Below are 24,088 nucleotides of genomic sequence, written 5' to 3' on the forward strand. Positions count from 1 at the left end.
GATAGTTCATCTTCTTTCAAAACTTTGTACACTGCTTTTCATTTGTAACAAATTAACAAAATGGTTCAAACTAGAAAACCACAATTGTCAGTGAAACCATAGCAGTCAGAAAGCCAGAGTTAACTGCTGACAAAAGCAGAGCAAGAAAAGTGGGGAGAGGCACAATGGGAAATGCCCTCTTCTAGACTGCCACTGCCAACCTAACATCTGTAAATTGTGGCACAGTTCGGAGCGCTCCATTGTTCACCATGGTAGAGACTGCATTGTGTTTCTGCGAATTCTTCCATTTGAAGGTTTCTTGCAATCTACTAGCCAGTACTGTGGAGATAGCCACACATGACCCAGTGGGGTGGTAGGGAGCTTATAGCTTGCTAACTGTGAGCAAAGTGTGTGAGAACTTTGTTCACCCTCAGTGCTGTGGTGGGTATTGGAGAAGAGCTCGTTGAAAATGCAATAGTAAGTTACTCAGCAGCATAGGTTAGTATTTTATAAACTGCAAATGAGTTTAAGTTTGGAAATGAGTAACTCTTACTTTTTGCTAAGACAGACCAAAGTCTGTCCATCTCCTAGCCATTTTCTTTGGGCTTCTAAAGGTCAGGCCAATTATTTGTGTGTGCTTTCATGCATATGCGAGATGGCTTGGTTTCCACTGAGAGGAGGAAAATTATGTACCTGATCCTTGTAATGTACAGGCTCTATTTACAAGGAATAAGTTGTCATTATAATGACTATTTTGCTCCTAAAAAAAGAAGTGAGCAATGATGTGGTTGCTTGTTACATCTGATGTGAAGGAGACTGCTCAGAATTGGAAGGACTCTTTTGTCGACTCCAGCAGGAAAACAACCTTGAGTTACTGTTTTAACAGATTAAAGGTCAATTTTCTGGGATGCCTTGGGCGGAGTCTTATCTTGGGAGCCTCTATGTTGATGGTCTCTTGGAATGTGGAATAGCTCAGGAACGGATACTTAAATAGCACCAGCCTCCTCCAGTGTCAGAGAGGGGCAAACTGGGAAGACAGAGAGAAGGGCTTTGCCATGATCCAGGAGAAGTTGATAGAGATCCTGCCCAGGGATGGAATATATCCTCAGGCTGCTCTTGCTGTTGCCTGTGGCTCGGCAGCAGTGGTTGTGGTTTGGAAATGGGTGGCCCGCAAAAGGATTCTGCAGAAGATGGAAGAGGCCAGGCAATGGCGAGACGACAGCTTGGAACAAATGGAAAAAATGATTTGGAAATTTAAACAGAAGGTAACTTTTAATTGGGGTGGGGTGCAGGGGAAAGAGATGGAGGTCTCTTATGAAAATGAGATCTTTCTCAAACAACACTTTTAATGGCTGTGATCATGTCTAGCTGAGAGCACTCCAGTTAGGTTTCCTAGTGTCCACTTTGTGCGGTTCAAATAAAAGCTGGGACCTTCTGGGTGCAAAGCAGGTACTGCTGCACTGAGCTAATGCTGAGTCCCTAAGACGGACAGCATCTTGTGCGCCTCATTCTGGCAATTCCTGCAGCTAAGCTGGTGCCCCGTTTATTGCTTTCCTTTCCTTGTCGTCTGGGCAGCCCAGCGCCTCCTAGGCTTGACCCCAGATAGGTCACTTTGGTGCTGCTAATGTAGCAAAAGCAAGGCAGGAGGCAGCAGTTACAAGTTACTGGTCTCTTCAATAGGTTTTTTTTTTAAAGAGTATTGGGACAAATGGATTCTTACTGCATAATCCAGTTCCATAACCATTCAAAATGAAACCCTACTTTTAAAAGTCACCAGAGCATCTCCCACATTCTTCCAATACTAGCTTGAGAGTGGGTCTGTCAGGCCATTTGGGCTGGTTTTGGCTTTTGAACCCAGGATCTCAGTGCCCAAATTGTTAGGATTAGCACGGACTGGGCATGATGATGTTTGCAGCAGTATCCAAAGTCTGTCTCTTACTCAAGAGTTCATAATCCCATAAATAAACAGGAATAACAAGCTGGTGATCCAGAGTTTGACTGTGACTCTCAAGAGGACAGTAGATTAGTGTTTAACAGATTTGGCACATATTCCAACATTCCTTCAAGCTCCTGACTTCAAGTGTACACACTAATTTGAGCAAGATCAAGATAGGAGAAACAATTGAAATGGGGAGTTGGGCAGCATCAATGTCCCTATCTGCAACACAGGTCCCATTTTGATTGCATCATCACCTGCATCATCATAGCACTCACTGGGAAATCAACATTGTAATAGGATTGTATGAAGACCTTGCAAATTCTGTACTGTTAAGATAAAGTGGGACTTTGCTACCACCTGTTGCAGTGCATTCTTTGGAGTCCTTTTATTCAGAACTCTGCAACCGAGAAACCAGAGACAGGCTTTGTTCATGTGAATAAACAGATATGAATGGTTGTTTGGTTGGTTGTGTGTGTCTCGTCTGGGCAGCCCAGGGCCTCCGTAACACACAAGCACACACACACAAAGTGGCCCACCCTCTCTTGCTGTGACCACGTCCACTGCTAATATGTCCACAGCCTTAGTAAGTTCTGGTAAAGGTAATACAGACCCCAACAGACAAAAAGGTGTGAAATGGCAGAAGACCTTGAGGCGTTTTGGGTGCCTTTTTAGAAATGTATTTCTCTCTTCCTTAATATATCTGTGTAGCTCTGCTTGACTAAGAAATTCCCTGAGGAATTGAGGGATTGCTTCCAAATGGATAGGCGCTCAACAGCCTTGGTTTACTGCTTGAGGAACTTATGACTGATGTGTGTACGATGTCTGTAAATTCTACTTTAGTTTTTGTTGCTATTTTGTTTTGGTTATTGTTTCCTGGACCTATCATGGAAAAAATTAACCATTTAAAAACAACAACAACTGATGGGGCTGCATTCTGGTTTCACAATTTTGAGCTTGTGACCAAAGCGACTTTTATAATTCGGGGCTATTCCCAATGTGTGAGGATAAGCATTTCCTTCTGACACAGCTGCCTCCTCTTGCAGAACTCTGGAGTCCAATCAGAATTTATTCTCTCCCTGTCGCTTGTGGAACTGGCAGAGAAACTTAGAGAGGAGACGCTTTCTCCAGAAAGTGTCCTGTATACCTATGTAAAGAAGGTGAGTGCAACTGCTTCGGCAGGAAGTCTTCTGACATACTTCTGTTCAACCAAGTGACTTTCCAGATAATGCACCATTTTTATGTACTAATTGGTAGCTGTTGCTCATTTAGTCCCAGGTGCTCTGTCAATGTAGTGTGTCTGTTATAGGGATATCTGTTCCCCCCCCTCATCCTTTAAACCTTTCCCAATGTCCTCATTTTACAAAGGGCATAGGGGGAGGGGGAAATCAAGTAACAGATAGTGCTGAAGGTTTGAAATGTATTGGAGCTCATAGGAGAACAATGCCTATCACCTGATGCTGCAGAGCATGGCTATGACTGTGCCATTAGGCAGGAATGAATAAGCTCTGGTTCCTGGACCAATTGCTGCTATCCCAGACCACTGTCACGCCCCTTAGCACTCTCCCAGTGCCAGTGTGGTGTAGTGGTTAAGAGTGGTAGACTCGTAATCTGGGGAACCGGGTTCGCATCTCCATTCCTCCACATGCAGCTGCTGGGTGACCTTGGGCTAGTCACACTTCTCTGAAGTCTCTCAGGCCCACTCACCTCACAGAGTGTTTGTTGTGGGGGAGGAAGGGAAAGGGGAATGTTAGCCACTTTGAGACTCCTTCGGGTAGTGATAAAGCAGGATATCAAATCCAAACTACTCCTCTTCTTCTTCTTCTCCTCCTTCTCCTTCTCCTTCTCCCCAGGCCATTCACATAACAATGGCCCTGTTCCATGCTCAAATGATTTTGTCTAGCTGGAATGTGTTATTGAAATGTGATAATGCCTTTTTCTTGCCTGGCTGGAGAGAGATGTGTGTCTTCTTGTAAACCCAAAATGTGATGCCATGGACAAAGGTCCCATAGTTTTCTCCACCCACTTTTGACTCTGACCTAACCAATGTGGCTCCTGGAAGGTTAACTATGAGGGAATGTGGCCCTCAAGCTACAGAAGTCCCCAGCCTGCACTAGCTCAACTCTTAATGAATTTGTACCAAGTTCTGTGTCGTCTAAATCTCAATTATGCTTTTACTGGGCCAAAATGACTGACATGGCTTTTAAGTTTGTTTGCAAGTAGCAAATTAACAGTCTTCTACCTTCCGAGGTTTTTGACAATCATGACGTTTTGAACTCACTGTAGAAATACCCTTTTTATAATGTGAATGCTCTCTTTCTCCCTATTTTCCCTCCTCCTCTTCCTCCTGTTCCTTGGCAAGGCTCTTGAAGTGACTCAGGAGGTGAACTGTGTGACTGATTTTATTCACGGCTGTGAGGAACAGCTCCAGGAAGTGAAGATGCAAAAGGAGAAAGGCCTGCTGTATGGGATTCCTGTCAGCATTAAGGACCACATTGGATGCAAGGTTAATCCCCCTTTTACCCTTAAATGTGGTCCCCACTTTCCTTATGATGATCTGCCTATGCATCAGTTGTGATGTTGATTGGTTCAAAGTAATCATTACTTCTCCCCTCTCACAACAGCTTCAGCTAACATACAGGGCATGACCCATTTAATTTTGGCCATTGTGGAACTCTAGAGAAGGGAGATAACTGAAATGGAGTACAGCATGATCACATTCCAATGAAATATATATGCATTTCCAAATTTGGCATACATAATTGTGTGTGCATGTGCACATCTACAGATATGAGTGCATGTTACATGGATTGCCTGGTTCCACTCACTATGAATGCACAAATGTTAAGGTTGAAATACAGTGGAACCTCACAAGACGAATGCCTCGTAAGACGAAAAACTCGCAAGACGAAAGAGTTTTTCGTTTTTTGAGTTGCTTCGCAAGACGAATTTCCCTATGGGCTTGCTTCGCAAGACGAAAACGTCTTGCAAGTTTGTTTCCTTTTTCTTAAAACCGTTAATACCCAGGGAATCCGTGCTTCACAAGATGAAAAATTCGCAAGACGAAAAAACTCGCAGAACGAATTAATTTCGTCTTGCGAGGTACCACTGTAGGTCTTTTTAAAATGACTCCAGTATGGTGTAGTAATTAGCATGTCAGAGTATGGCTGAGGCAACTCGAATTCAAATCCTTGCTCACCTGTGAGGCTCACTTTGGGCCAACCCCTGTCTCCTAGCCTAAACTACCCCACAGGTATTGTTGGATGGATAAATATGGGGAGGAGAGCCATTTTGTTCCATTGTGAGTCCTTTGGAGGAAAGGTGGGATATATAATAAATCGAATGAATGAATGTTTGCTAGGGTATAATATATTCAAGAATCCATTCTAATTCTGTATATTATTATGATTATTATTAAAAACTTGCTCCTAGTCCATGGCAGGCCGTCAGGGTGGGCCTTGGCTAATTAAATAATATATGGCCATTGGCTAATTAAATATTATATGGCCCTTTAAACTGTGGGTAGAGTATTTTGTTTGTTTGTTACTATGTTGTGTATGTTTGTTACTATGTTGTCATGTGATGGTGTAGAAATTCAATCCATCTATATCTATCTATCTATATCCTATCTATCTATATCTATCTATCTATCTATCTATCTATCTATCTATCTATCTATCTATCTATCTATCATCTATCTATCTATCTATCTATCTATCTATCTATCATCTATCTATCTATCTATCTATCTATCTATCTATCTATCTATCTATCATCTATCTATCTATCTATCTATATCTATCTATCTATCTATCATCTATCTATCTATCTATCTATCTATCTATCATCTATCATCTATCTATCAAGTCAATCAAGGTTTTCTATCAGGGCCAATCCCCATGGGATCTGGGAAAACTTTCTTTGTTTTATGGCATCTATTTTACCAACAAGGCTTAATAGTTTCGTTCTTAGGCCAAGCTATATAGCTCTAGACTTATTTGCCCCATCATGTTAAATCAGCTGTGTTTGGTTTTCTCCCAAAGGGCCACATCTCCACGTGTGGGTTGGTGCACTTTCTCGGCAAAGTGGAAAAGGACGACAGCGTGATAGTAAAAGTTTTGAAGAAACAGGGGGCAATACCATTTGTGAAGACCAACACTCCCCAAAGCATGATTAAGTATACTTTAGCACACTCTCTTCTTTTGTAATTCCCTGTTGCTTTCTCTTTTTACAAATATACCATAGGACTAAGAAAGAAGAGTGGGACGCGGGTGGCGCTGTGGGTAAAACCTCAGTGCCTAGGACTTGCCGATCACATGGTCGGCGGTTCAAATCCCCGCGGCGGGGTGAGCTCCCGTCTTTCAGTCCCAGCTCCTGCCCACCTAGCAGTGCGAAAGCACCCCTAAGTGCAAGTAGATAAATAGGTACCGCTTTCTAGCGGAAAGGTAAACGGGGTTTCCGTGTGCTGCGCTGGTGCTGGCTCGCCAGAGCAGCTTTGTCACTCTGGCCACGTGACCCGGAAGTGTCTTCGGACAGTGCTGGCTCCTGGCTTCTTAAGTGAGATGAGCGCACAACCCTAGAGTCGGACACGACTGGCCAATACGGGCAGGGGTACCTTTACCTTTACCTTAAGAAAGAAGAAATAAAAATTGTGAGCAGCTTGGCTTTCTAATGTAGCAAAAAACACTATGGGGGACATTACAGAGATTTGGGGCTTTTTTTCAGACGGCACTCACCAGAACTCAGTTCTGGCACCTTTCAGGTGGGAGCCATTGCCATTCTAAGAGAATGAGGAAGCTGTTTATGGCATATTTTCTAGAAAAATAGCACTGCAGAGTTTGATAGATTATGATCAATGTGGGGGAGAGTGATTTGGGAGGAATTATTCTGAAGAGATCTGAGTCATAAATAGGAAGCACCTCTCCACAATTAAGATAGGGAATTTACTTCTATAATATGTCATGGCAGACGAACCCTGCCCCAAGAGCGTCCACTCGCTTAACGAGTAGATAAGCTTTTGCCAAGTTAGATCACTGAACCATCTAGCTCAGTTTGACTACCCGGACTGAAAGTGGTAGGTCTTCAAGGATTCAGACAGGAGGGTTTCACACCCCTACTTGAAGATGCCGGAGATAGAAACTAGGATCTTATATATTATTCATGAAATCTGTTCTTTATTCAGATACTTCCAATGAAGTTTTGCATTTCTTTCTCACCCCATAAAGGGCATTCTCTTCTGGTGAAGGGGGCAGGGCTTTTTGCTATGCACTCACATGTGCATCTCCAGTGCATAGAGCTGGGATGAAGAACCTGTGGGTTTTGCTGGGCTACAACTCCCATCATCCCTGACTATTGACCGTACTAGCTTGGGTGCTGGGAACTGGAGTCCAAAATGATAGGAAGAGCCATAAGTTCTCTACTCCTTCTCTAAAAGGACGCAAATGAGGTGGTTAACTGGATTTTACCAGAATGCAAGTTAGAACTTTCCCCCTGGTCGAATAGTTATTTATTTTCAGGTAACTTTTTAATGAACTTCTTTTCAGTTGTGTGGGTTTCCCACAGGCATTTGATTGGCCACTGTGACAATAGGATGCTGGAGTAGATGGGTCATTAGTCTGATCCAGGAGCTATTCTTATGTTCTTAATAGTGGCATTCCCCACGCACAGTCAACTCTTCAACTGTAGGATTCTACCAACTTTTTCTTCAGGATGTCTACATTAGCACTGGTTATTATTACCCACGATGCTAAATGAAACATCTACGTTCAGAGAAAATACATCTCAGAAGATGTATTTTCCACTACATCCTTCTTGTACATTTCTCTGCAGCATCTGAATGACCATGAGTGATTCTGCAAGATGGTTCATATTTTGTTACCTTGCATTAGTCTTTATGGTGTCATTCAAGCGCATTCCCTGTATTTCTCAATTGCCTGATGCTATTTCCATTCTATTATTTACCTACTGGGCAATATTCAACTTAATAGTTGTGCTATTGGAAGGAATAGTGTTAGCATAATGGAATCCCCCCCAACCCGGCACATACATTGCTCAGTCCACAAATCTGCTCCAGAACCCAGAACAGATTTAGGGGAGGGATTTGGGGAGAACTTTTCATTGCACAAGCAGAACTTCTTGTGCTGATGAAACATTTTGTTTAGCCCTATGTTGGATGCAACCCATTGTCTCATGCTTTGTTTGAGTATAAGGCATAAAGCTCCTATAAAACATTAATGGTCAACCTGCTTTCTATTTCACTCAGCTATGACTGCAGCAACTTAATCTTCGGTCAGACAATCAACCCCCTGAACCACAAGAAAAGTCCTGGTGGTTCCTCTGGAGGGGAAGGGGCACTCATTGCAGGAGGAGGGTCCCTCTTGGGCTTTGGGACAGACGTCGCTGGAAGCATTCGGCTCCCATCAAGTTTCTGTGGGCTTTGTGGACTCAAACCAACTGGTAATCGACTGAGGTGGGTCCTGGAAAGTTCACTCAATTAACTGGTCTTGGCCTGGCAGATAGTCAAACAGGTGAATGCTAATGGAATGTGTTTATCGAGCATTAGTGAGAGATGCTTCATTTGAGCAGAAACTATCAGTGCTTTTTGAATTTGCATATTGAACTGGGCATGTTTAGCCTGGAGAAGAGGAGGTTAAGGGGTGATATGATAGCCATGTTCAAATATATAAAAGGATGTCACATAGAGGAGGGAGAAAGGTTGTTTTCTGCTGCTCCAGAGAAGCGGACACGGAGCAATGGATCCAAACTACAAGAAAGAAGATTCCACCTAAACATTAGGAAGAACTTCCTGACAGTAAGAGCTGTTCGACAGTGGAATTTGCTGCCAAGGAGTGTGGTGGAGTCTCCTTCTTTGGAGGTCTTTAAGCAGAGGCTTGACAACCATATGTCAGGAGTGCTCTGATGGTGTTTCCTGCTTGGCAGGGGGTTGGACTCGATGGCCCTTGTGGTCTATTCCAACTCTATGATTCTATGATTCTATTCTTTTTAAGTCAATACTTTAAATTTTAGTTTATTACATAATTTATTATTACATAATTTATTTGCTATACATTCATTCACGTTATAGAAGTTGCACCTGGCTGTTTGAAACATGTGATTGCTCTGTTGTTAATATCATGCTACATCTAAAGTCAAACTTGATTCTCTCATGGTAATATTTACCATGCCAGCAAATTGTAACTGAATGAATTGTTAACTCCAGTGTAGCTGAACTCTAGTATCATTTCTGAATGCCTGCATCTGATTTGCAACTGAAACATGGATCATCTTCTACTGTGTTGATAGTTACCACTCTTTTTCTCTTGTTTGCATCACTCCCAGCACACTTGGTCTTGCTAGCCCTATTGCTGGCATGAAGTCGGGTAAGTAATTTTTACCCATTCAGATTACTAAAAGAACCTGCAACTATGCTAGGAACTTGCATGTCCTTTCAGTGATATTAGAGTGTATTTAAATAATGTAGTCCCCTTGTTGTAAACGAGGGATAGCAATTGTGGTCCTTCTAGATATTTCTGAACTTCAACTTCCATAATCTCACATTGACCATCTGCATGTTGACCATGTTGAATGGGGCTGATGGGAGCTGGAATCCAGCATCATCTGCTCACCATGTTGATTATCCCTACCAACCAAATCATTAGTATAGTAGCTCTGAACTTAAATAATTGCGTAAAGTTTGAACTTTTGGTAATAAGAGCAGGGATCACAGCTGCATCCTATTCAGACTGAAATCCATTGCGTATAAGTGGAGTTGTGTGCCTGACTTAGTGAAAGTGAACTTGGGAATTTTAAGAACAGTTTTTCTGGGTTACACTACTTGTCCATTTGGCCCAGTATTGTCTAAATCCCCTACTATGTGACTATTTTAACTGGAGGGGCCTGTGTTTGAACCTGGGACCTTCTGTGTGTAATACATGTGTTCTACCACTGACCTGTGTGGTTCCTCCCCCTTTCTTGGCAATTGGAATGTAGACTAGGGCATAAAAAGTCCACATGCTTTATCCCCTCCACCTCCTATGTCTCCATTTTTTTTTTGCAGTTACAGCAACAATTGGCCCAATGGCAAGGGATGTGGACAGCCTGGTTCTGTGCATGAAGGCACTCCTGTGTGATGAGTTATTCTCCCTTGATCCTTCAATACCACCTATGCCATTCAGAGAGGAGGTAAGTGGTGTCAGTGAGGAGGGAGAAGCTGAAACATTCAGCACCATGGACAACACAACCCTTGGTCAACAATGAATGATGCTCTCCATGAGACCCTTTCAAATAATTTATACAACGATCATAACACTGAGAATGTATGATCTGATGCAGTTCTGCGTCTGCCAATATTTTGGCCATTTAATTGACTCCTGGAGCATCAGTTTCATCATATCAGTTCAAACTCAGCCCGTTAACTGTTCCACAGACCCAGTGTCCCATAGCTTCTTCAGTAAGACTTATTATTTTGATCAACTTCAAATACTTTGCAATATTATTCTTGTGGCACATGAAAGATTTGGAAGAAAAGTTTCTGAACAAGCTAAGCTTTCATTGGAGGAATATGTAGCAAAACTTCTTACTTGGGATAAGTCATCTCCAGCATCATTTATCGCACTCTCACTATGTAAAGAACCAGGACTATCCATATAAGACAAATTAATTTCATCCTGCCACAATAGCCTTGCAGTTACCTTTGCCTCCCTTCCTCCAGCTGCTCCAGTTGCTGATTCACAATAGTCCAGCATAGATTTCTGGGCTAAATTTGGCAACAGAGTTCCAAATGATTTATCTGAAGCACTGCTGGTCTGATCTTGTGTGGTAACCATATTAAAACTGTTAAAAGTGCAGGGTCTCCTTTGGTGGAGATTAGCTTCTGAACATTCTTTATCAGCTGAATGCTAAACACTGAATCAAAACAGCTGTTCTCCCAGCGCTTGTCCTTCAATTAAAATATATGGCTTTTAAGTCCACATAAGAGTAAAACAGATAAAACAGATATGCTCCTTGCTTGTATGTGGCAATTAACATCAACAGCTGAGCCAACTGGCTTTAAAACTATTCAAAATAAAAATAAATTTAAACAGCCTATGGACACAAGCAGCCTTACTTGTAGCAATCTTCACCTGGAAATCTAGAAAACCTTCAAGGCATTCTGTATTTTGTCACCTTCCAAAACTTTGGATCAGTGTTGAAGAAACAGTCCCACTGCAGGGATCCATAAAAGAGGTTGGAAGTTATTTCTATGCTTCAATGGCCACCTGTAAATAGAAGTTCCTATTTTCTTCATCTTCTTCCAGATATACAGCAGTTCAAAGCCCCTACGGATTGGATACTATGAAGATGATGGCTATTTCCAACCATCTCCCAGCATGAGGAGGGCTGTTCGGGAAACCAAAAATCTTCTTCAACTCAGAGGGCATACAGTATGTCTGTTTCTTAATTTCTTCACCCAGATTCCATTCTAGGATTTTGTTTGTATCTCTGACACTTTGCCCCAGCTGCTACAGTCATGTGATGAACACTGTCAGATCTACATTGCTTTCAGTTTTTGTTATTGGGTGGGGGAATGAGGCCCAGTTCACACCATGCCTTGCCCATCCAGACATTCTCCTTGCCTTTCCCTGCTATATATTCATGAAAACAAGCACAGTATGTGAACCAGGCAACTGTAAATATATATTAGATTTCTTATGTATGTATTTGTATACAGTAACAGAAGAGCTGTAAAAATATGCCATTAAAATATGCCATTTCTCTACAGTTAGGAATTCTGTGCAGGAAAAATGCTTGCATACTGTCATGTTCGATTAACATGAATATCTTTCACCACATGTGCACACTTGGTTCTAACACATATTTAGTTGCTCACATGGATACACAGTTTTATACACAGAGAGTGTGGAAATCTCCTATGTGGGAAATTTATTGCACATACATCGGCCTTAATATCAACCTACCTGGAATTTTGGAAACCAATCCACACAACTCAATAAACCTATGCAAGTGCTAGAGAGTACATTCCATAAGAAACGGCTGCTAATCCTGGTCCTCAGAATGTATCTGCGTGACATTTTGTTTAAACACTTGTTTGTGGTGGTCAAAATTTATCTGGGGTATACATGAAGAACATAATAGGTCCAGGGCTTATAATTTCTGGGGCAAGTTAGCTGCAAAATGAGGAGAGAGCATAGAAAATTTCCATTCCTGTTGCACTTCTACCACCCAACCCTTTACTAGAACTTTGCTTCATTTTCCTCAACACTTTCAGAGAGCTCCCTGAATCTATTAAAGAGTGGGGTGGATTACATAATCCTTATGTGCAGCTCATATAATTTTGCCTGCTGTCAAATAAAAGCTGTTATCTTTTCCTCGCAGCTCATCCCCTTTGTTCCTCCTCGGCTTAATTATGTGGTTGATGAGCTCTACACCAAAGGCCTATTTTCCGATGGATGTGCAAATTTGCTGGACAAGTTGTAAGTAGACGTTCTGGTATGTGAACATGGCTGTTGCTTGATAACATTGCTATTATAGCCATGCATTGGAAAAGTGTGATGCCCAGGATAGCTTTTGTGATAATAATTGGCACATTAATAAATAACAGATTTTCATCAGAGTATGTTTAATGCTAGGGAAAACTCAGGGATAGGAAAAGTTCATTTTGTTTTTCTGTGCACTGCTCTGGTTTGCCAGAAGCGGCTTAGTCATGCTGGCCACATGACCCGGAAGCTGTACGCCAGCTCCCTCGGCCATTAAAGCGAGACAAGCGCTGCAACCCCAGAGTCGGCCACGACTGGACCTAATGGTCAGGGGTCCCTTTACCTTTACCTTTACCTTTACCATGCAAAACACATAGCCAAATGGAGCCAAGAGGATAAACTAACTTTGGCTTCACAAACTTTGCAATATAAGAAGTTAGGCAGCCATGAGCTACAACACTGAATGAGGCTATTGGTTCCTCTAAGTCAGTGCTACTGGCAAAGAGTACCCAAGGTAACAGAGGTCTTTTCACAGGCTTGCTACCTGAGCACTTTTTCAATGTAGATATCAGGGCTGAATTTTTGTTTTGTTGTGTGCAAAGCAGGTGAGCTATGAAACTATCTGTAAGCTAGGAAATCAGGAAGGCATCATTCCAAGTTTATTCTCACTTGGGATTCTCAGGAACCTAAATTCTTTCCCAGGTTAAGCAATGGAACTTCAGATATAAAAACTGAAAAACTTCCTTTTCTTCTTCTTTCATCTTCCAGCAAAGGAGACATTGTGGACCCAAATTTGAAATCCCAGATTAATTGTTACCGTCTTCCCATTCTAGTGAAGAGAATTTTTGCATTCCTCTTGAAACCTATAGTAAGTATTTGGCTCCTTTGTTTCACTGCAACTGCACATGCTTTAAGATGCTGACAAGCATAGGGTAGGATGGCTGGATAGAGCAAGGTGAGTACATGTCAAAGAGATGGTGAAGTGACTGCTCTGTACAGTGATACCTCTAGTTATGAACGTAATTCGTTCCAGAGGTCTGTTCTTAGCCTGAAACTGTTCTTAACTAGAGGCATGCTTTCGCTAATGGGGCCTCTTGCTGCCACTGCGCCGCTGGCACAAGATTTCCGTTCTCATCCTGCGGCAAAGTTCTCAACTCGAGGTAACTCTTCCAGGTTAGCAGAGTTTGTAACCTAAAGCATTTGTAACTTGAGGTACCACTGTATTCAACACCAATGATGTGATTGCTGGGGATTCACAATGAAACTAAGTTTGTGTTTCTTTCCAGTACCCTCGGATTGCCAGAGATCTCAATGCACTATGTGGAGTTGGGTAAGAAACATCTGGTGTAAAGATTATCATTGGTGACATTAGCCTTGGGGGTAATCTGTTGGGGGCACATGCAACTGCAGGTATTTTTCTTGCCATTTCCTTCCTCTTCCTCTTCCAACACCCTCTTCTATCATGTTTCCTTTTTGCCCAGCAGACTGCCAGGGAAGAGACAGGTTTGCTCTTCTCAGAGGACGGAATTGATCACTTGCAGACAGTATTTGTAATTAGGCTGAGGTTCAAATAAAGTTATTCCAAGGATCATGTGCAGCCCTTGGGCCACAGGTTGTCCACTTCTCCTGTAAAACCTTCATCACCTTCCAGCAGCAATGGGGATGCTTGGCCCCTCCAGATGTAGCTGGACTGCAACTCTTGTTATTCCTGTCCATTGGACATGCTGGTTGGGTCTGATGGGAGTTGGGATCTAATGACATCTGGTGGGCTGCAGGTTCCCTACTGCTGGCTTTCAGGAAGTACAGATGGAAGGGAGAGTGTAGTACCCAGCAAATGGAGTGTATGTTGGCAGCTTTGCTCTAGTCACATAGGAATGCTGTCTGTAAGGAAATCTGGATGCTCTCAGGTCCCATTTATCTCTATAGTTTGGCAGGCAACTTTAAGGTTAATGCAATATGTATATAGCTTTGGTGCTATTCTGCTATGCCTTTCATATGACAGCAGGCATCTTTGGGAGGCTGCAAAGTGTTGCAGAGGTCATGAGGCACAAAAGCAGGAGAGTCTGGTTCCTCATCCCTTCCAGTCCCACAGAGTGATTGACTCAGTCCTCTTTTGATCTCTTATGAAGAGATTGATTGTGAATTACCAACAAACATTAACCAGCACAGGGTGGGCGGCATCCCATTTTTGTACACTGTTGCAGAGCCACGGTGGAACCATCCCATTTCCCCCCCCTACTCATCCTGACACACTTTAAGCAGCACTCTTGAGTACTTCTCTTTCTGCTAGGCAGTCAACTCTTCATTATTTCCAATGTTGCAGGTCAGCAAAAAACCTATGGAACCACCATGTGGCAGCAGCGGTGAGTTTATTTTTACTATTAAGGCTTCATACAATAACTAGTTTGCCATCTAATCTTGTCCAGTGAGCTATGTATATATGGATGTTCAACAGATGCTATTTTTAATTTTTATTTTTTGACACAGAATGGATTTCCATATAAGAATGATACTATAAAAAACAGCTCTATGAGTTGCTTCACCTGAGATCTTTTGTATTTGGCTGTTAACAGAAACACCACATTTTAAACTCAGATATGAAGGGCAGGGGGTCTGTTTTCTATTTCACTTCTAAAATGCATTAAGAGACCCTTCATACTTGATGGGTAGTGTGTGTATTTTCTACTGGGGTATTGTTTGTAGGCTGTGGCAGACTCTGCTTTTTTAGAAGAGACCTTGTTCCAGCTACAATGCTTATATCCCAGCTGGATCACTGAGGTAATCTGTAGAAGCATCATCTCTTGCCCCCCAAATTGGTGAGACTCATTTGACAAGAAACTGAGCCTTCAGAGTTGTTTCCCTACTCTCGCGGCATGCTCCTCCAGTAGAGAGGTGCCTTCTGTATTGACTTTCAAGGGTTTGCTAAAGTTGTTTCTTTGCTGCCAGACTTAAGCAGAAGCTTCAGATATTAAGATAATTCTCTTAAAAGCATCTCTTTTAATTTTTGGGTTGTTCTTATGGTATTTTAATTGCTGTAAACCACTTTGGTATTTTTTGTGGGTATTAATATTTTTATAAATAATAAATAGAACAAAGGTGGCAATCTAGTCATTCTGTTTGTTCACAATTTCTCTTGCTTCCAGCTTTACCAACATTCTCTTTACAGATGTATCGTGAAGAATTCCTCGCCGAATGGAGGAAACTGAAACTGGATGTCATCCTCTGCCCTGTTTTGGGTCCAGCCTTTAATCACAGCTATCCTGGGAAACTATTTGGTATTATCTGTGTCCCAGTAATGTGTGTGACATGTGGCCTCCTGTGTCTACTGTGTGTGACATGTGGCCTCCCCGCCTTTCCATAGCAGTAACATAAATTCTTGTCTGTTTCTCAACTCCCTTTGTATCTTCCTACGTGCCAAAAACATGCTTAACTCAGGATGACCAAGGGGTCAAAATGTATGGATGTGGGGCCGTTTGGTGAAGCCTACAAGTGCAAATAATAAATAGATACACACGTCAAATAAGAGAATTAAGTGGAAGCATATTGTGAAGTTGAGAAGTTCACTCATGGACCTGTGAGCAGTTTGGCTCATGCTGATTTGGGCTGATGAGAGTTGTAGTCCAACATCATCAGGAGGGCACCATGTTGCCTTGTTTTGCCTGGTTTAGGCTTAATTTAAATGGGGGGGGCAATCCCAGTTAGCTTTGGTTTCCAGAGTAGTTCTAAACAGCAGCAAAAGTCTTGCTTAAATTAAAAACAAAACAAAACCCAGATCACGTTATTTATAGCTTTTCTGTACTTTCAGCTGCTACATCCTACACCAATTTATACAACCTCCTGAACTTTCCTGCTGGAGTTGTGCCAGTCACCACTGTTTCCCAAGCTGATGAAGAAGAGCTCAAACACTACACAGGGCATTATGGTGACCCTTGGGACAAGCGCATGAAAGAGGTCAGCGCACATTTACCAGAAAAACCCCACCTGCCTTTCCCCAGTCCTTATGCTACCTAACTATACCTTGAAGGTTTCTAATGCTGTTGGGTTGTCCTGTCTTTTTGCCCTTCCATTTTCAGGCTGTCAGCGATGCTGTTGGGCTCCCTGTGGCTGTCCAGTGTGTGGCTGTGTGTTGGCAAGAGGAGCTGTGTCTTCGGTTCATGAAGGAGGTGGAGACTCTTGTTCGTGAGAGGAGAACTCCCAAATGATTATAGCATCAATACTAATGGAACAATGCAACCTACCACAGTGGGGGTTAGAACATCTCCAAGTTCACTTTTGAAATATATTAAAATGCAGGTTAAGGCATGGTTATTTGTGAAATCCAACATCCTACTTAGCAGGAGGCTATTTATGACCAAGGCCTAGTTCTCACAAACAGCAGAAGTCATGCTTGCACTGTACTACTTCAGATTGTACATGATCAAATGTTTCTATATTCAGAATATACTCTCATGTATAGAATACAGCAACCTCATACTCGGCATTAATCAGGAATTATAAGCAACGCAAAAATCAGTTAAGCTTTCATAGGTTGAGTCCACCATCTTGATTCAAAATGGTGTATAATTGAAATGAAGCATAAGCAAAAATCTGTTACTGATTTCAGGAACGATTATGCACAATTTGGTTATGATATATCTTAAGTATTGTCCAAATGCATAGTAACAAACAACTTCTCAAGATACAGACTAGCATATCAAGGGGAAAGCTAGGCTAGACTCCCACAAACCAAATGAGAACTTTTGTTCCTGAGATTAATAGCAGCAAGAAAGATTATTTTTGAGGAATGTGCAGGGGAAGAAAAGGTTCTCCTCCTTCACCTGATGCCCAATAGTAAGTGGCTTCCCACTGTGTCTGCTTTCAATTAAGGAAAAAAGCTAGAGTTACATCTTGTTTGGCCCTTGTGTTGTGATTAAAATGTGTTTTGTATTCTTTAAACATGATTCTAGTAAGACAGCCACCCTAATAAAGCAGCAGCACCAGGGGCAACTTGTGTATTGGGCAACCGTGTAAGGCAATGCTTGTTAGAGGCATTTGTGCTTGTGATATAGCCATTCTTTATTACAATGATATAAAACAAACCTCTTAATTCTACCCTATCTTTTCATCTTAAAGTTAAGTGTATATAACTCAGATAGACTGAAAATTAGTAGCTCCCTTGATATCAAGGCCAAATATCCTTAGCAACTGCTTAGCGACCACATATCAGAATAGACACACTTGTGTGGATGGTGTTTGCTTTTGGAAGCCAAGAACAAAGATTCAGGGTGGGGCTTGAAGATGTGAGGTGTGAAGATCAACCTGGAATTGTGGTGCAAGCAATCTGGACTTCCCTACTTACTCTGGGCCTACTGGCTTCTTCCATTAATGTGAAGAGGACAACACTGAGGCAAACCTGGATTTTGGCAGTGGATTCTGGAAATGGATAATGTTGTATCCTAATCTATACAAAAAGCAGTTTTCTTTTTCTTCCAATTTGGAGAAGGCTACACTGTGAAGCACCTCCCAAGCTGGTGCCTCTGTACCTAACGGTTCCCCTCCGAAATATTTCTTCACATGCCACTGCGCATGGTCTATTTTCCATTCTGCTTCTAAAATGCACTAAGGGACTCTTACTTTTCTACTGGGATATTGCTTCGAAACTGTGCACTCTTAAGAATCAGCCACAAGGTGGCAATGTAATCATCCTAAAAAAACAAAGTTTAGGGGTGTCTAGAATCTCTCTCTTACTTGCAGCTTCACCAAAATTTTCTTCACAGACTTACTGTGCAGAATTCTTTGCCGAATGGAGGAAACTGAAACTGGGTGTCATCCTCTGCCCTGCTTTGGACCCATGTTTTAATGAAGGCTATCCTGGGAAATTGTTTATCTGTGTGATGCCCACTGTGTGGGATGTGTGGTTTCCTACCCATTCCATAGCAGTGGCCAGCATTCCTCTCTGTCTCCCATGCCACTTTGTAGCTTTCCGCATGCAAAGCAATGGGCTTAGTTTGAGATGACCAAGATGTAGAAGTGGACAGATGTGGGAGTGTTTGCTGAAGGATGGGCCACAAGTACAATGAAGAAAATTGATAAATGCATCAAGTATAAGAGAATTAACTGGAGGTGTATCGTGAAGTTGAGCAGTTCACATAGGGACCTGTGGGCAAGTTGGGTGCTATTTACCTTTTTAAAAAGGTAGTTGCTATTAGTTTGCTTCTTTCTCTCTCTGTTGTTTCTATTGCAGGTGGCATCAGTTAGTGAAACAAGAAGGTAAATTAATTTAACCCCCCTTGCCGAATGGGCCAAAGATTGGGTAGCTGCCAGAAACACCCTAAACTGTAATCATACAACTGCCAGATGATGCTGGACTCCCACCAGCCCAGGCCAGCTTGGCCAGTGATCAAGGTGTGGGGATGTTAAGGACTGTAGGAAAGGATATATTTAATAAGTATTATCCTTCCTTCACTCATGCTAGTAAGTGATGTAGCAGAGCAGCAGATTACCCTCAATATAGCTGGAAGCTAGTTTGCAAATTCGTTTGAATCTCTTACTTAAGATTATTTTCTGGTGTCCCCTTTTATCCCTCCTAAAAGAATAAAGACCCAAGAGTCTTTCTGAGTAAAGTAACAAAATGTTTACTCACATTTCAGTTCACGGTTTGATCCCTGAAAGGCAGACTTTACTTGGTAGTTACACAAAGAAACTGTGTGAGTTCATGTCATAGGGAGACTGAACTCATGTGCTGCTGGCTTAGAGCCAGAAGACAGCAAAATTACATTAAGACAACAAAATGGCTGCTGGAGAGCAGCATGGCTGCAAAAGATAGAACAGGACAACACTGGAGCAAGGCAACTTCAAGACTGAGAAAATGGCTGCATGATTCGGCTCTTTTTATGGAGTCAGCCAGAGCCACACTCATCTCCCAGATCACACGCAGGGGGAGGAAGCTCCAGACCAGTGGAACAGGAAGTTACGCTGACTGGATGTCCCCCTGCCTGTGTCCACTCTAGGGAAATAAGGAAAGTTGCATTTTACTGTACCAATGGATTACATCCCACACAAGGATGATGGGTGTTGTGGTCCAGTAGCACCTGGAAGGCCAAAGGTCAGCCATTCCTGCTGTCTATGGCTGGTCAAATCTTTATCCTTGGCTGCATTTCTATCTGGGGAAAAGAAAATGCAATTTTTAGAGCAAAGTATGGATGTACATAGGTCAAAGTCTTCCGTTGCCTTCTCTTACAGTAGGAGCAGTCAGTATGGTGTCCTCCTGATGTTGTTTAGTTTCAACCCTCAAAATATACTGTTTAACTGTGCTATAGTGTAACAGTTCTTAGAGGAGAAACTACAGAAGCTGTGATAATTATAGAAGCAAACACAACAAGGAATTTAAGCCTTTAAGGTGGCACAAATATCTTTGATGCAGAATACTGGAAGTGAAAAGAATATAAAGCCAATGTGGATGTTGCCAATTTTTGTCAACACTGTGCTTAATCATGTAATTTTGCTGGATGACCACAGTCAAAGGAGCTCTTAACATATCTTTAAACCAGTTAATGTTTTTTTGGGGGGGAGGCATTAACTTTTGTATTTCATGGCTACGGAAAATTGTTTTTTCTTAGTTATGTGCAAAATACTATAAAATAAAAATTCATCATGAGCACCAGCAAAACATTCCTTGTATTCAGGACTTTCTGCCCAAGATGCCAAACTGTCTTCCTTCCCCTGTCTGCAGTAAGATGATTAAACTATTTCAGTTATGTTTAAATAGGCTTGTTAAAAGAAACTCTTTAGAAATCCATTAAATCTTATCTCTGGATCAGCAAAATGTTTTCCTTTCCTGCATTTAAAAGTTATATACCAAAGAGCAAAATATGTGGTGGGGGAGAGACTTGCCAAGGCAGGAGGGAAGTACAAAGAAGTCTCTTATCTCACTTGGTAGTAGGTACAATGCCTGACCAACTTATTCCACTAAATTGGATATATGATTTTTAAAAAATAAAAAATAAAATGTTGTTCCCAAGCACAGTGAAATTCCTCTTCTGGAAGTCTCTCGGAAAGATTAGACGGCCTATTTTGAATAAATATGTGAAATTCAGCTTTACTAATCTTTCAACATCCCTTCTCACCACTGGCTCACATTCCACATGTCACTGTGATGCAGGGGTTTCTCAATCTCTGATTTCATCACCAGGCTGGTCCATGCATACCAAGAACAGGGTGGGTGGGTGATTGAATGGCAGGAAGCTCCATGCAGGCAAGAGGCTGGGCACTGGGTACTGCTCCCTTTTAAAGGGGAGAGGTGGTCCTGGTCCTTGCTCAGTCCCCCTCCCCCCGCTCACCTGATTGGCTGTCTGGGAAGCTGGTTTTTGCAGCGGGAAATGCACAGCCAGATTGGGAGGTCTTGCACACACACACACAAACAGTCGTGCGATGTGATCTCTCATTTCCCCGACTCCTGGGCCACTGCACGCTGCTCTAGGCAGCAAATGGTGGCCCCACAAAGACATAGTAAGCCTATGTTGTAAGTAAAGCATTTTAAACTTACTTAGTATTATGTGCTCTGTTCATTGCAAGAGGGACAGAAAGAGGGGAGAGTTGCTACAGACTAAATGATATCTGAAAAGCCTATTGGGGGCTCTCTCCTGCTGGAGAGTGAGTTTAGCTCTGCATTTTGAATCCAGGGGATCGTTTTGTTATTTACCCCACACATATGGGTCACAGGGATTCTTGTCCCCCCCCCAATATGGAGATTCTGGTAACAGTTTGCCATACCTCAATTTAGGCCCTACCTGCACCCTACATTTAAAGCAGCATGAACAACCCCTTTCTCCAAGGATCTCTGGGAACTGTAACTTGTGAAGGGTGCTGAGAGAGACCTCATTCCCCACACCAAACTGCATTTCCCAGGATTTTAGGATTATTTAAACCTCTCTGAGAATTGTAGCTCAGGTTCAGTAAATCTAGATTCGATTAATGCAATGTTATATGGGGCTGCCTCTGAAGACAGTTCAGACACTTCAGCTGGTACACAATTCAGTGGCCAAGTTGCCAAGATGGTTTGTAGCATATTGCACCAATCCTGGCCCAACTGCATTGGATGCCAATTAGTTTCTAGGCCCAATTCAAAGTAGTGGTTTTAAAGCCACCCTGTGATCATAATTTGAGGCCCTTTGTCGTGTTTCTCTTTGCAGGATGTCTGGACAGCGGCAACACAAGTGTAGGCCTTTTCTGTGGTGGCTCCCTGTTTGTGGAATGCTCCTCCCAGGGAGGCTTGCCTGGTGCCTTTGTTGCATATTTTAGGTGCCAGGCAAAAGCAGCCCTCTTCTCCCAGGCATTGGCTAATTAAACAATCTATCGCCTCTTAAACTGTGTGTGGGGGTTATTGTTTTTGTTTATTATTAGTATGTATGTATTTATTAGTATGTATGTATTTTTATATTGTAAACCACTCTGTGATCTTCAGAAGTAAGTAAGTAAATCCATTCATCCATCCCCCAGATGTGCCTATTAGATTATCTACAGTCCATTTGTGACAGTTCCTAAAACTGCAGCCAGCACCTCAGCTATCATTTGGCAGATATAGATTTTCATCACATGTTGACCTGGAAGTTCATTTCGCTTTCTCACAATCTTATTTGATGAGTTGGGCTTGATGTCCTCTACTACCCTGCAATTGTCTCCCTCATGCTCACAAACCCCGGGAAGATGATAAGGTGTGTTTTTTTATAAAATAAAAACAAACAAACCCTAGAATATGGAAAGGAACAGGTGGATCTTGTACTGCTAAGATTAAGAGCTCAGAAGAATGTTGGAATGTTTGGGAGGATTCACTGACGACTGGCAAATGACGTGGAGTTTCTGTCAATCAGTGCCTGGCTATGCTAGTGAGACACTTTCCTAAACTTTCTTCAGTCATAGACGCACAAGCTTCTGTTTCCCAGTGGCTTGGAACTGATAGCTCCTGGGTGGGATTAAAATTCACCACCACCTCCTTCCCTTCCTTGCTGTCTTTGCTATTAGGAACTCACAGCTCTAGCAGCTCCCACTGGTTGAGAGCTGTGAGCAGATTTCCCACTATGGCTCTAGACAAAGTGAAGTCTCTCTTGCCTGATGAAAAGGTGGATGTCCGCATTGTCTCAGCTGTTCTCTGTGGTTCAGCCACTGCAATCTTGGTGATAAAATGGGTGAATCAGAGGCGGGTGCAGAAGAAACTTGAAGAGGCCAAGAGCAAGCGAGAGCTTGGCTTTCAACGTATGGAGAAAGCAGCAAGACAGTTTAAACAACAGGTGAATATATTTTAGAGGTTTCCTATCATTTGGATAAAGGTTTTTTCCCCTTTGTATCAAAATTTCAGTGGGTCTCTTCTGGTACTCTCTGCAGAGATGCTGTTGATTGCTGAGGTTTGCAAAAGTGCTAATAGCATGAAAGATGGCAATTATTTCTAGGTAGTCTTACAGTGATGACAATATACTTTCCCAATATGTGTATGTTGAATTTAACGTGATTGCTCTTCCCCTGAAAGCTTTGCTTTCCTATAAATCTAGTAGGGTGGTGCAGTCCATGCTTTCTCTGTTTCCTTCAGCTAAGATTTTTATGGGAGCCCCCCCCCCCGATTTATGCACCCTATCTAACTTTAGGAACTTGTTGCAACTGAGGCAAATCTTGTGTCATGGAAAAGAGGGTATAAAGTTGCTTTCCCTTTTTCCTCTTGCTGCATTTCAACTGGCAGCCTGAATGCAGCTGTCCCTGGCCGCGTTATTAGCAGACTGTTAACAAATCACCTGTCATTAAAGAAAAGATACTTGAGCCTAAGGATTGCTTGGCAATTGCTGGTGCCTGTCAAGGCCATTGCTGCACTTTCATGCTAGGGCCTGGTATGTCTCTGGATAGAAGGAGCAACTCCTTCCCACTTGTCTCTCATTTTGCACAGGGGTGGGTGAAGAGAGCCATCTTCCCAGAGAGAACTTTGGCCATATCTATACAGCACTTTATTCCATCTTCACAATGGTTCCTTACCTGTTCATTTTCACATTGTATGGGATCTTTCATGCGATGTAAAAGCTATGCGTGGAAATCTAGTGGAATCTACTGGAGGTCCTCTTGCAACCTCATTAACTCAGAAAACAGTGGGAGTTGCATTGTCAAAACTTGGGGCAGTATACCAGCATACAGTTATTTCCTGTCATTTCTAATGTAGTGTGCCATGGTGGTATATTGAACAAAAAGCCACAGTTTCATAACACAACAAGGCATCACAGTGTAAAATGAATGCTATAAATTGCATTACGACCAGTAAATCTAACACAATAATCCTCAATGGACTTACAATGGACTTTAACTCTTCCTACTTGCACTTTGTGGAAATACAGCCCAGAACTCTCTTGGGATGCAGAGGGCATCTGTTACCATATATTTACCTCTTTGGAAAAACTATTCCAACCTACAAGCTCTGCTTGTGATACAGAACTGTTTCAAAACTCTTGGTGACCACAGTGCAGAGGAGAAGAAGTGTGTAATTGGTTGAAATCAATATTTTTAAGTCAATATTTCAAATTCAAAGTCACATATCTCTGTGACTTGCCATGCAAAGCAGGGTGGAGGTCAAGTTAGCTGCTAAAGCCTGGGGTCAGTACCCATTCCTGGTCATCAGTGAGCTGTTATTTTGCTACTAATTAGATATATAGTCATTGAGCACCCATGTGATGCTGCTGCTGACAGG

The 24,088-nt window shown here is 42.3% G+C and overlaps 2 protein-coding genes across 3 annotated transcripts in view; both read left to right on the plus strand.

Annotated features, from left to right (window-relative positions):
* The first annotated feature begins 41 nt into the window (after positions 1 to 41).
* On the plus strand, positions 42 to 21,856 carry LOC309371371 (vitamin D3 hydroxylase-associated protein-like). Of its 2 annotated transcripts, XM_081913957.1 has the most exons (16): positions 42 to 1,244; positions 2,962 to 3,075; positions 4,278 to 4,421; positions 5,959 to 6,092; positions 8,178 to 8,384; positions 9,254 to 9,294; positions 9,972 to 10,096; positions 11,212 to 11,337; positions 12,290 to 12,387; positions 13,159 to 13,258; positions 13,677 to 13,720; positions 14,714 to 14,753; positions 15,557 to 15,665; positions 16,196 to 16,341; positions 16,464 to 16,638; positions 21,561 to 21,856. In XM_081913957.1, the coding sequence occupies exons 1-15, from the start codon at positions 1,035 to 1,037 to the stop codon at positions 16,590 to 16,592; spliced, it is 1,767 nt and encodes a 588-aa protein (XP_081770083.1). In that variant the 5' UTR covers positions 42 to 1,034; the 3' UTR covers positions 16,593 to 16,638; positions 21,561 to 21,856. The 2 variants fall into 2 exon arrangements, with proteins under 2 accessions (XP_081770083.1, XP_081770082.1); XM_081913956.1 differs by lacking the exon at positions 21,561 to 21,856 and having other exon boundaries at positions 16,464 to 17,372.
* Positions 21,857 to 21,859: 3 nt separating this feature from the next.
* Positions 21,860 to 24,088, plus strand: part of LOC309372158 (uncharacterized protein) — a 44,358-nt gene continuing 42,129 nt past the window's right edge. Inside the window, exon 1 of the mRNA XM_081915460.1 lies at positions 21,860 to 22,655. Coding sequence (XP_081771586.1) covers positions 22,248 to 22,655 — 408 coding nt within the window. The 5' untranslated portion in view covers positions 21,860 to 22,247. The remainder of the gene's footprint in view (positions 22,656 to 24,088) is intronic.

This window comes from Podarcis melisellensis, assembly GCF_964234715.1.
Source record: "Podarcis melisellensis genome assembly, chromosome: 6".
NCBI classification, from domain to species: Eukaryota; Metazoa; Chordata; class Lepidosauria; order Squamata; family Lacertidae; genus Podarcis; species Podarcis melisellensis.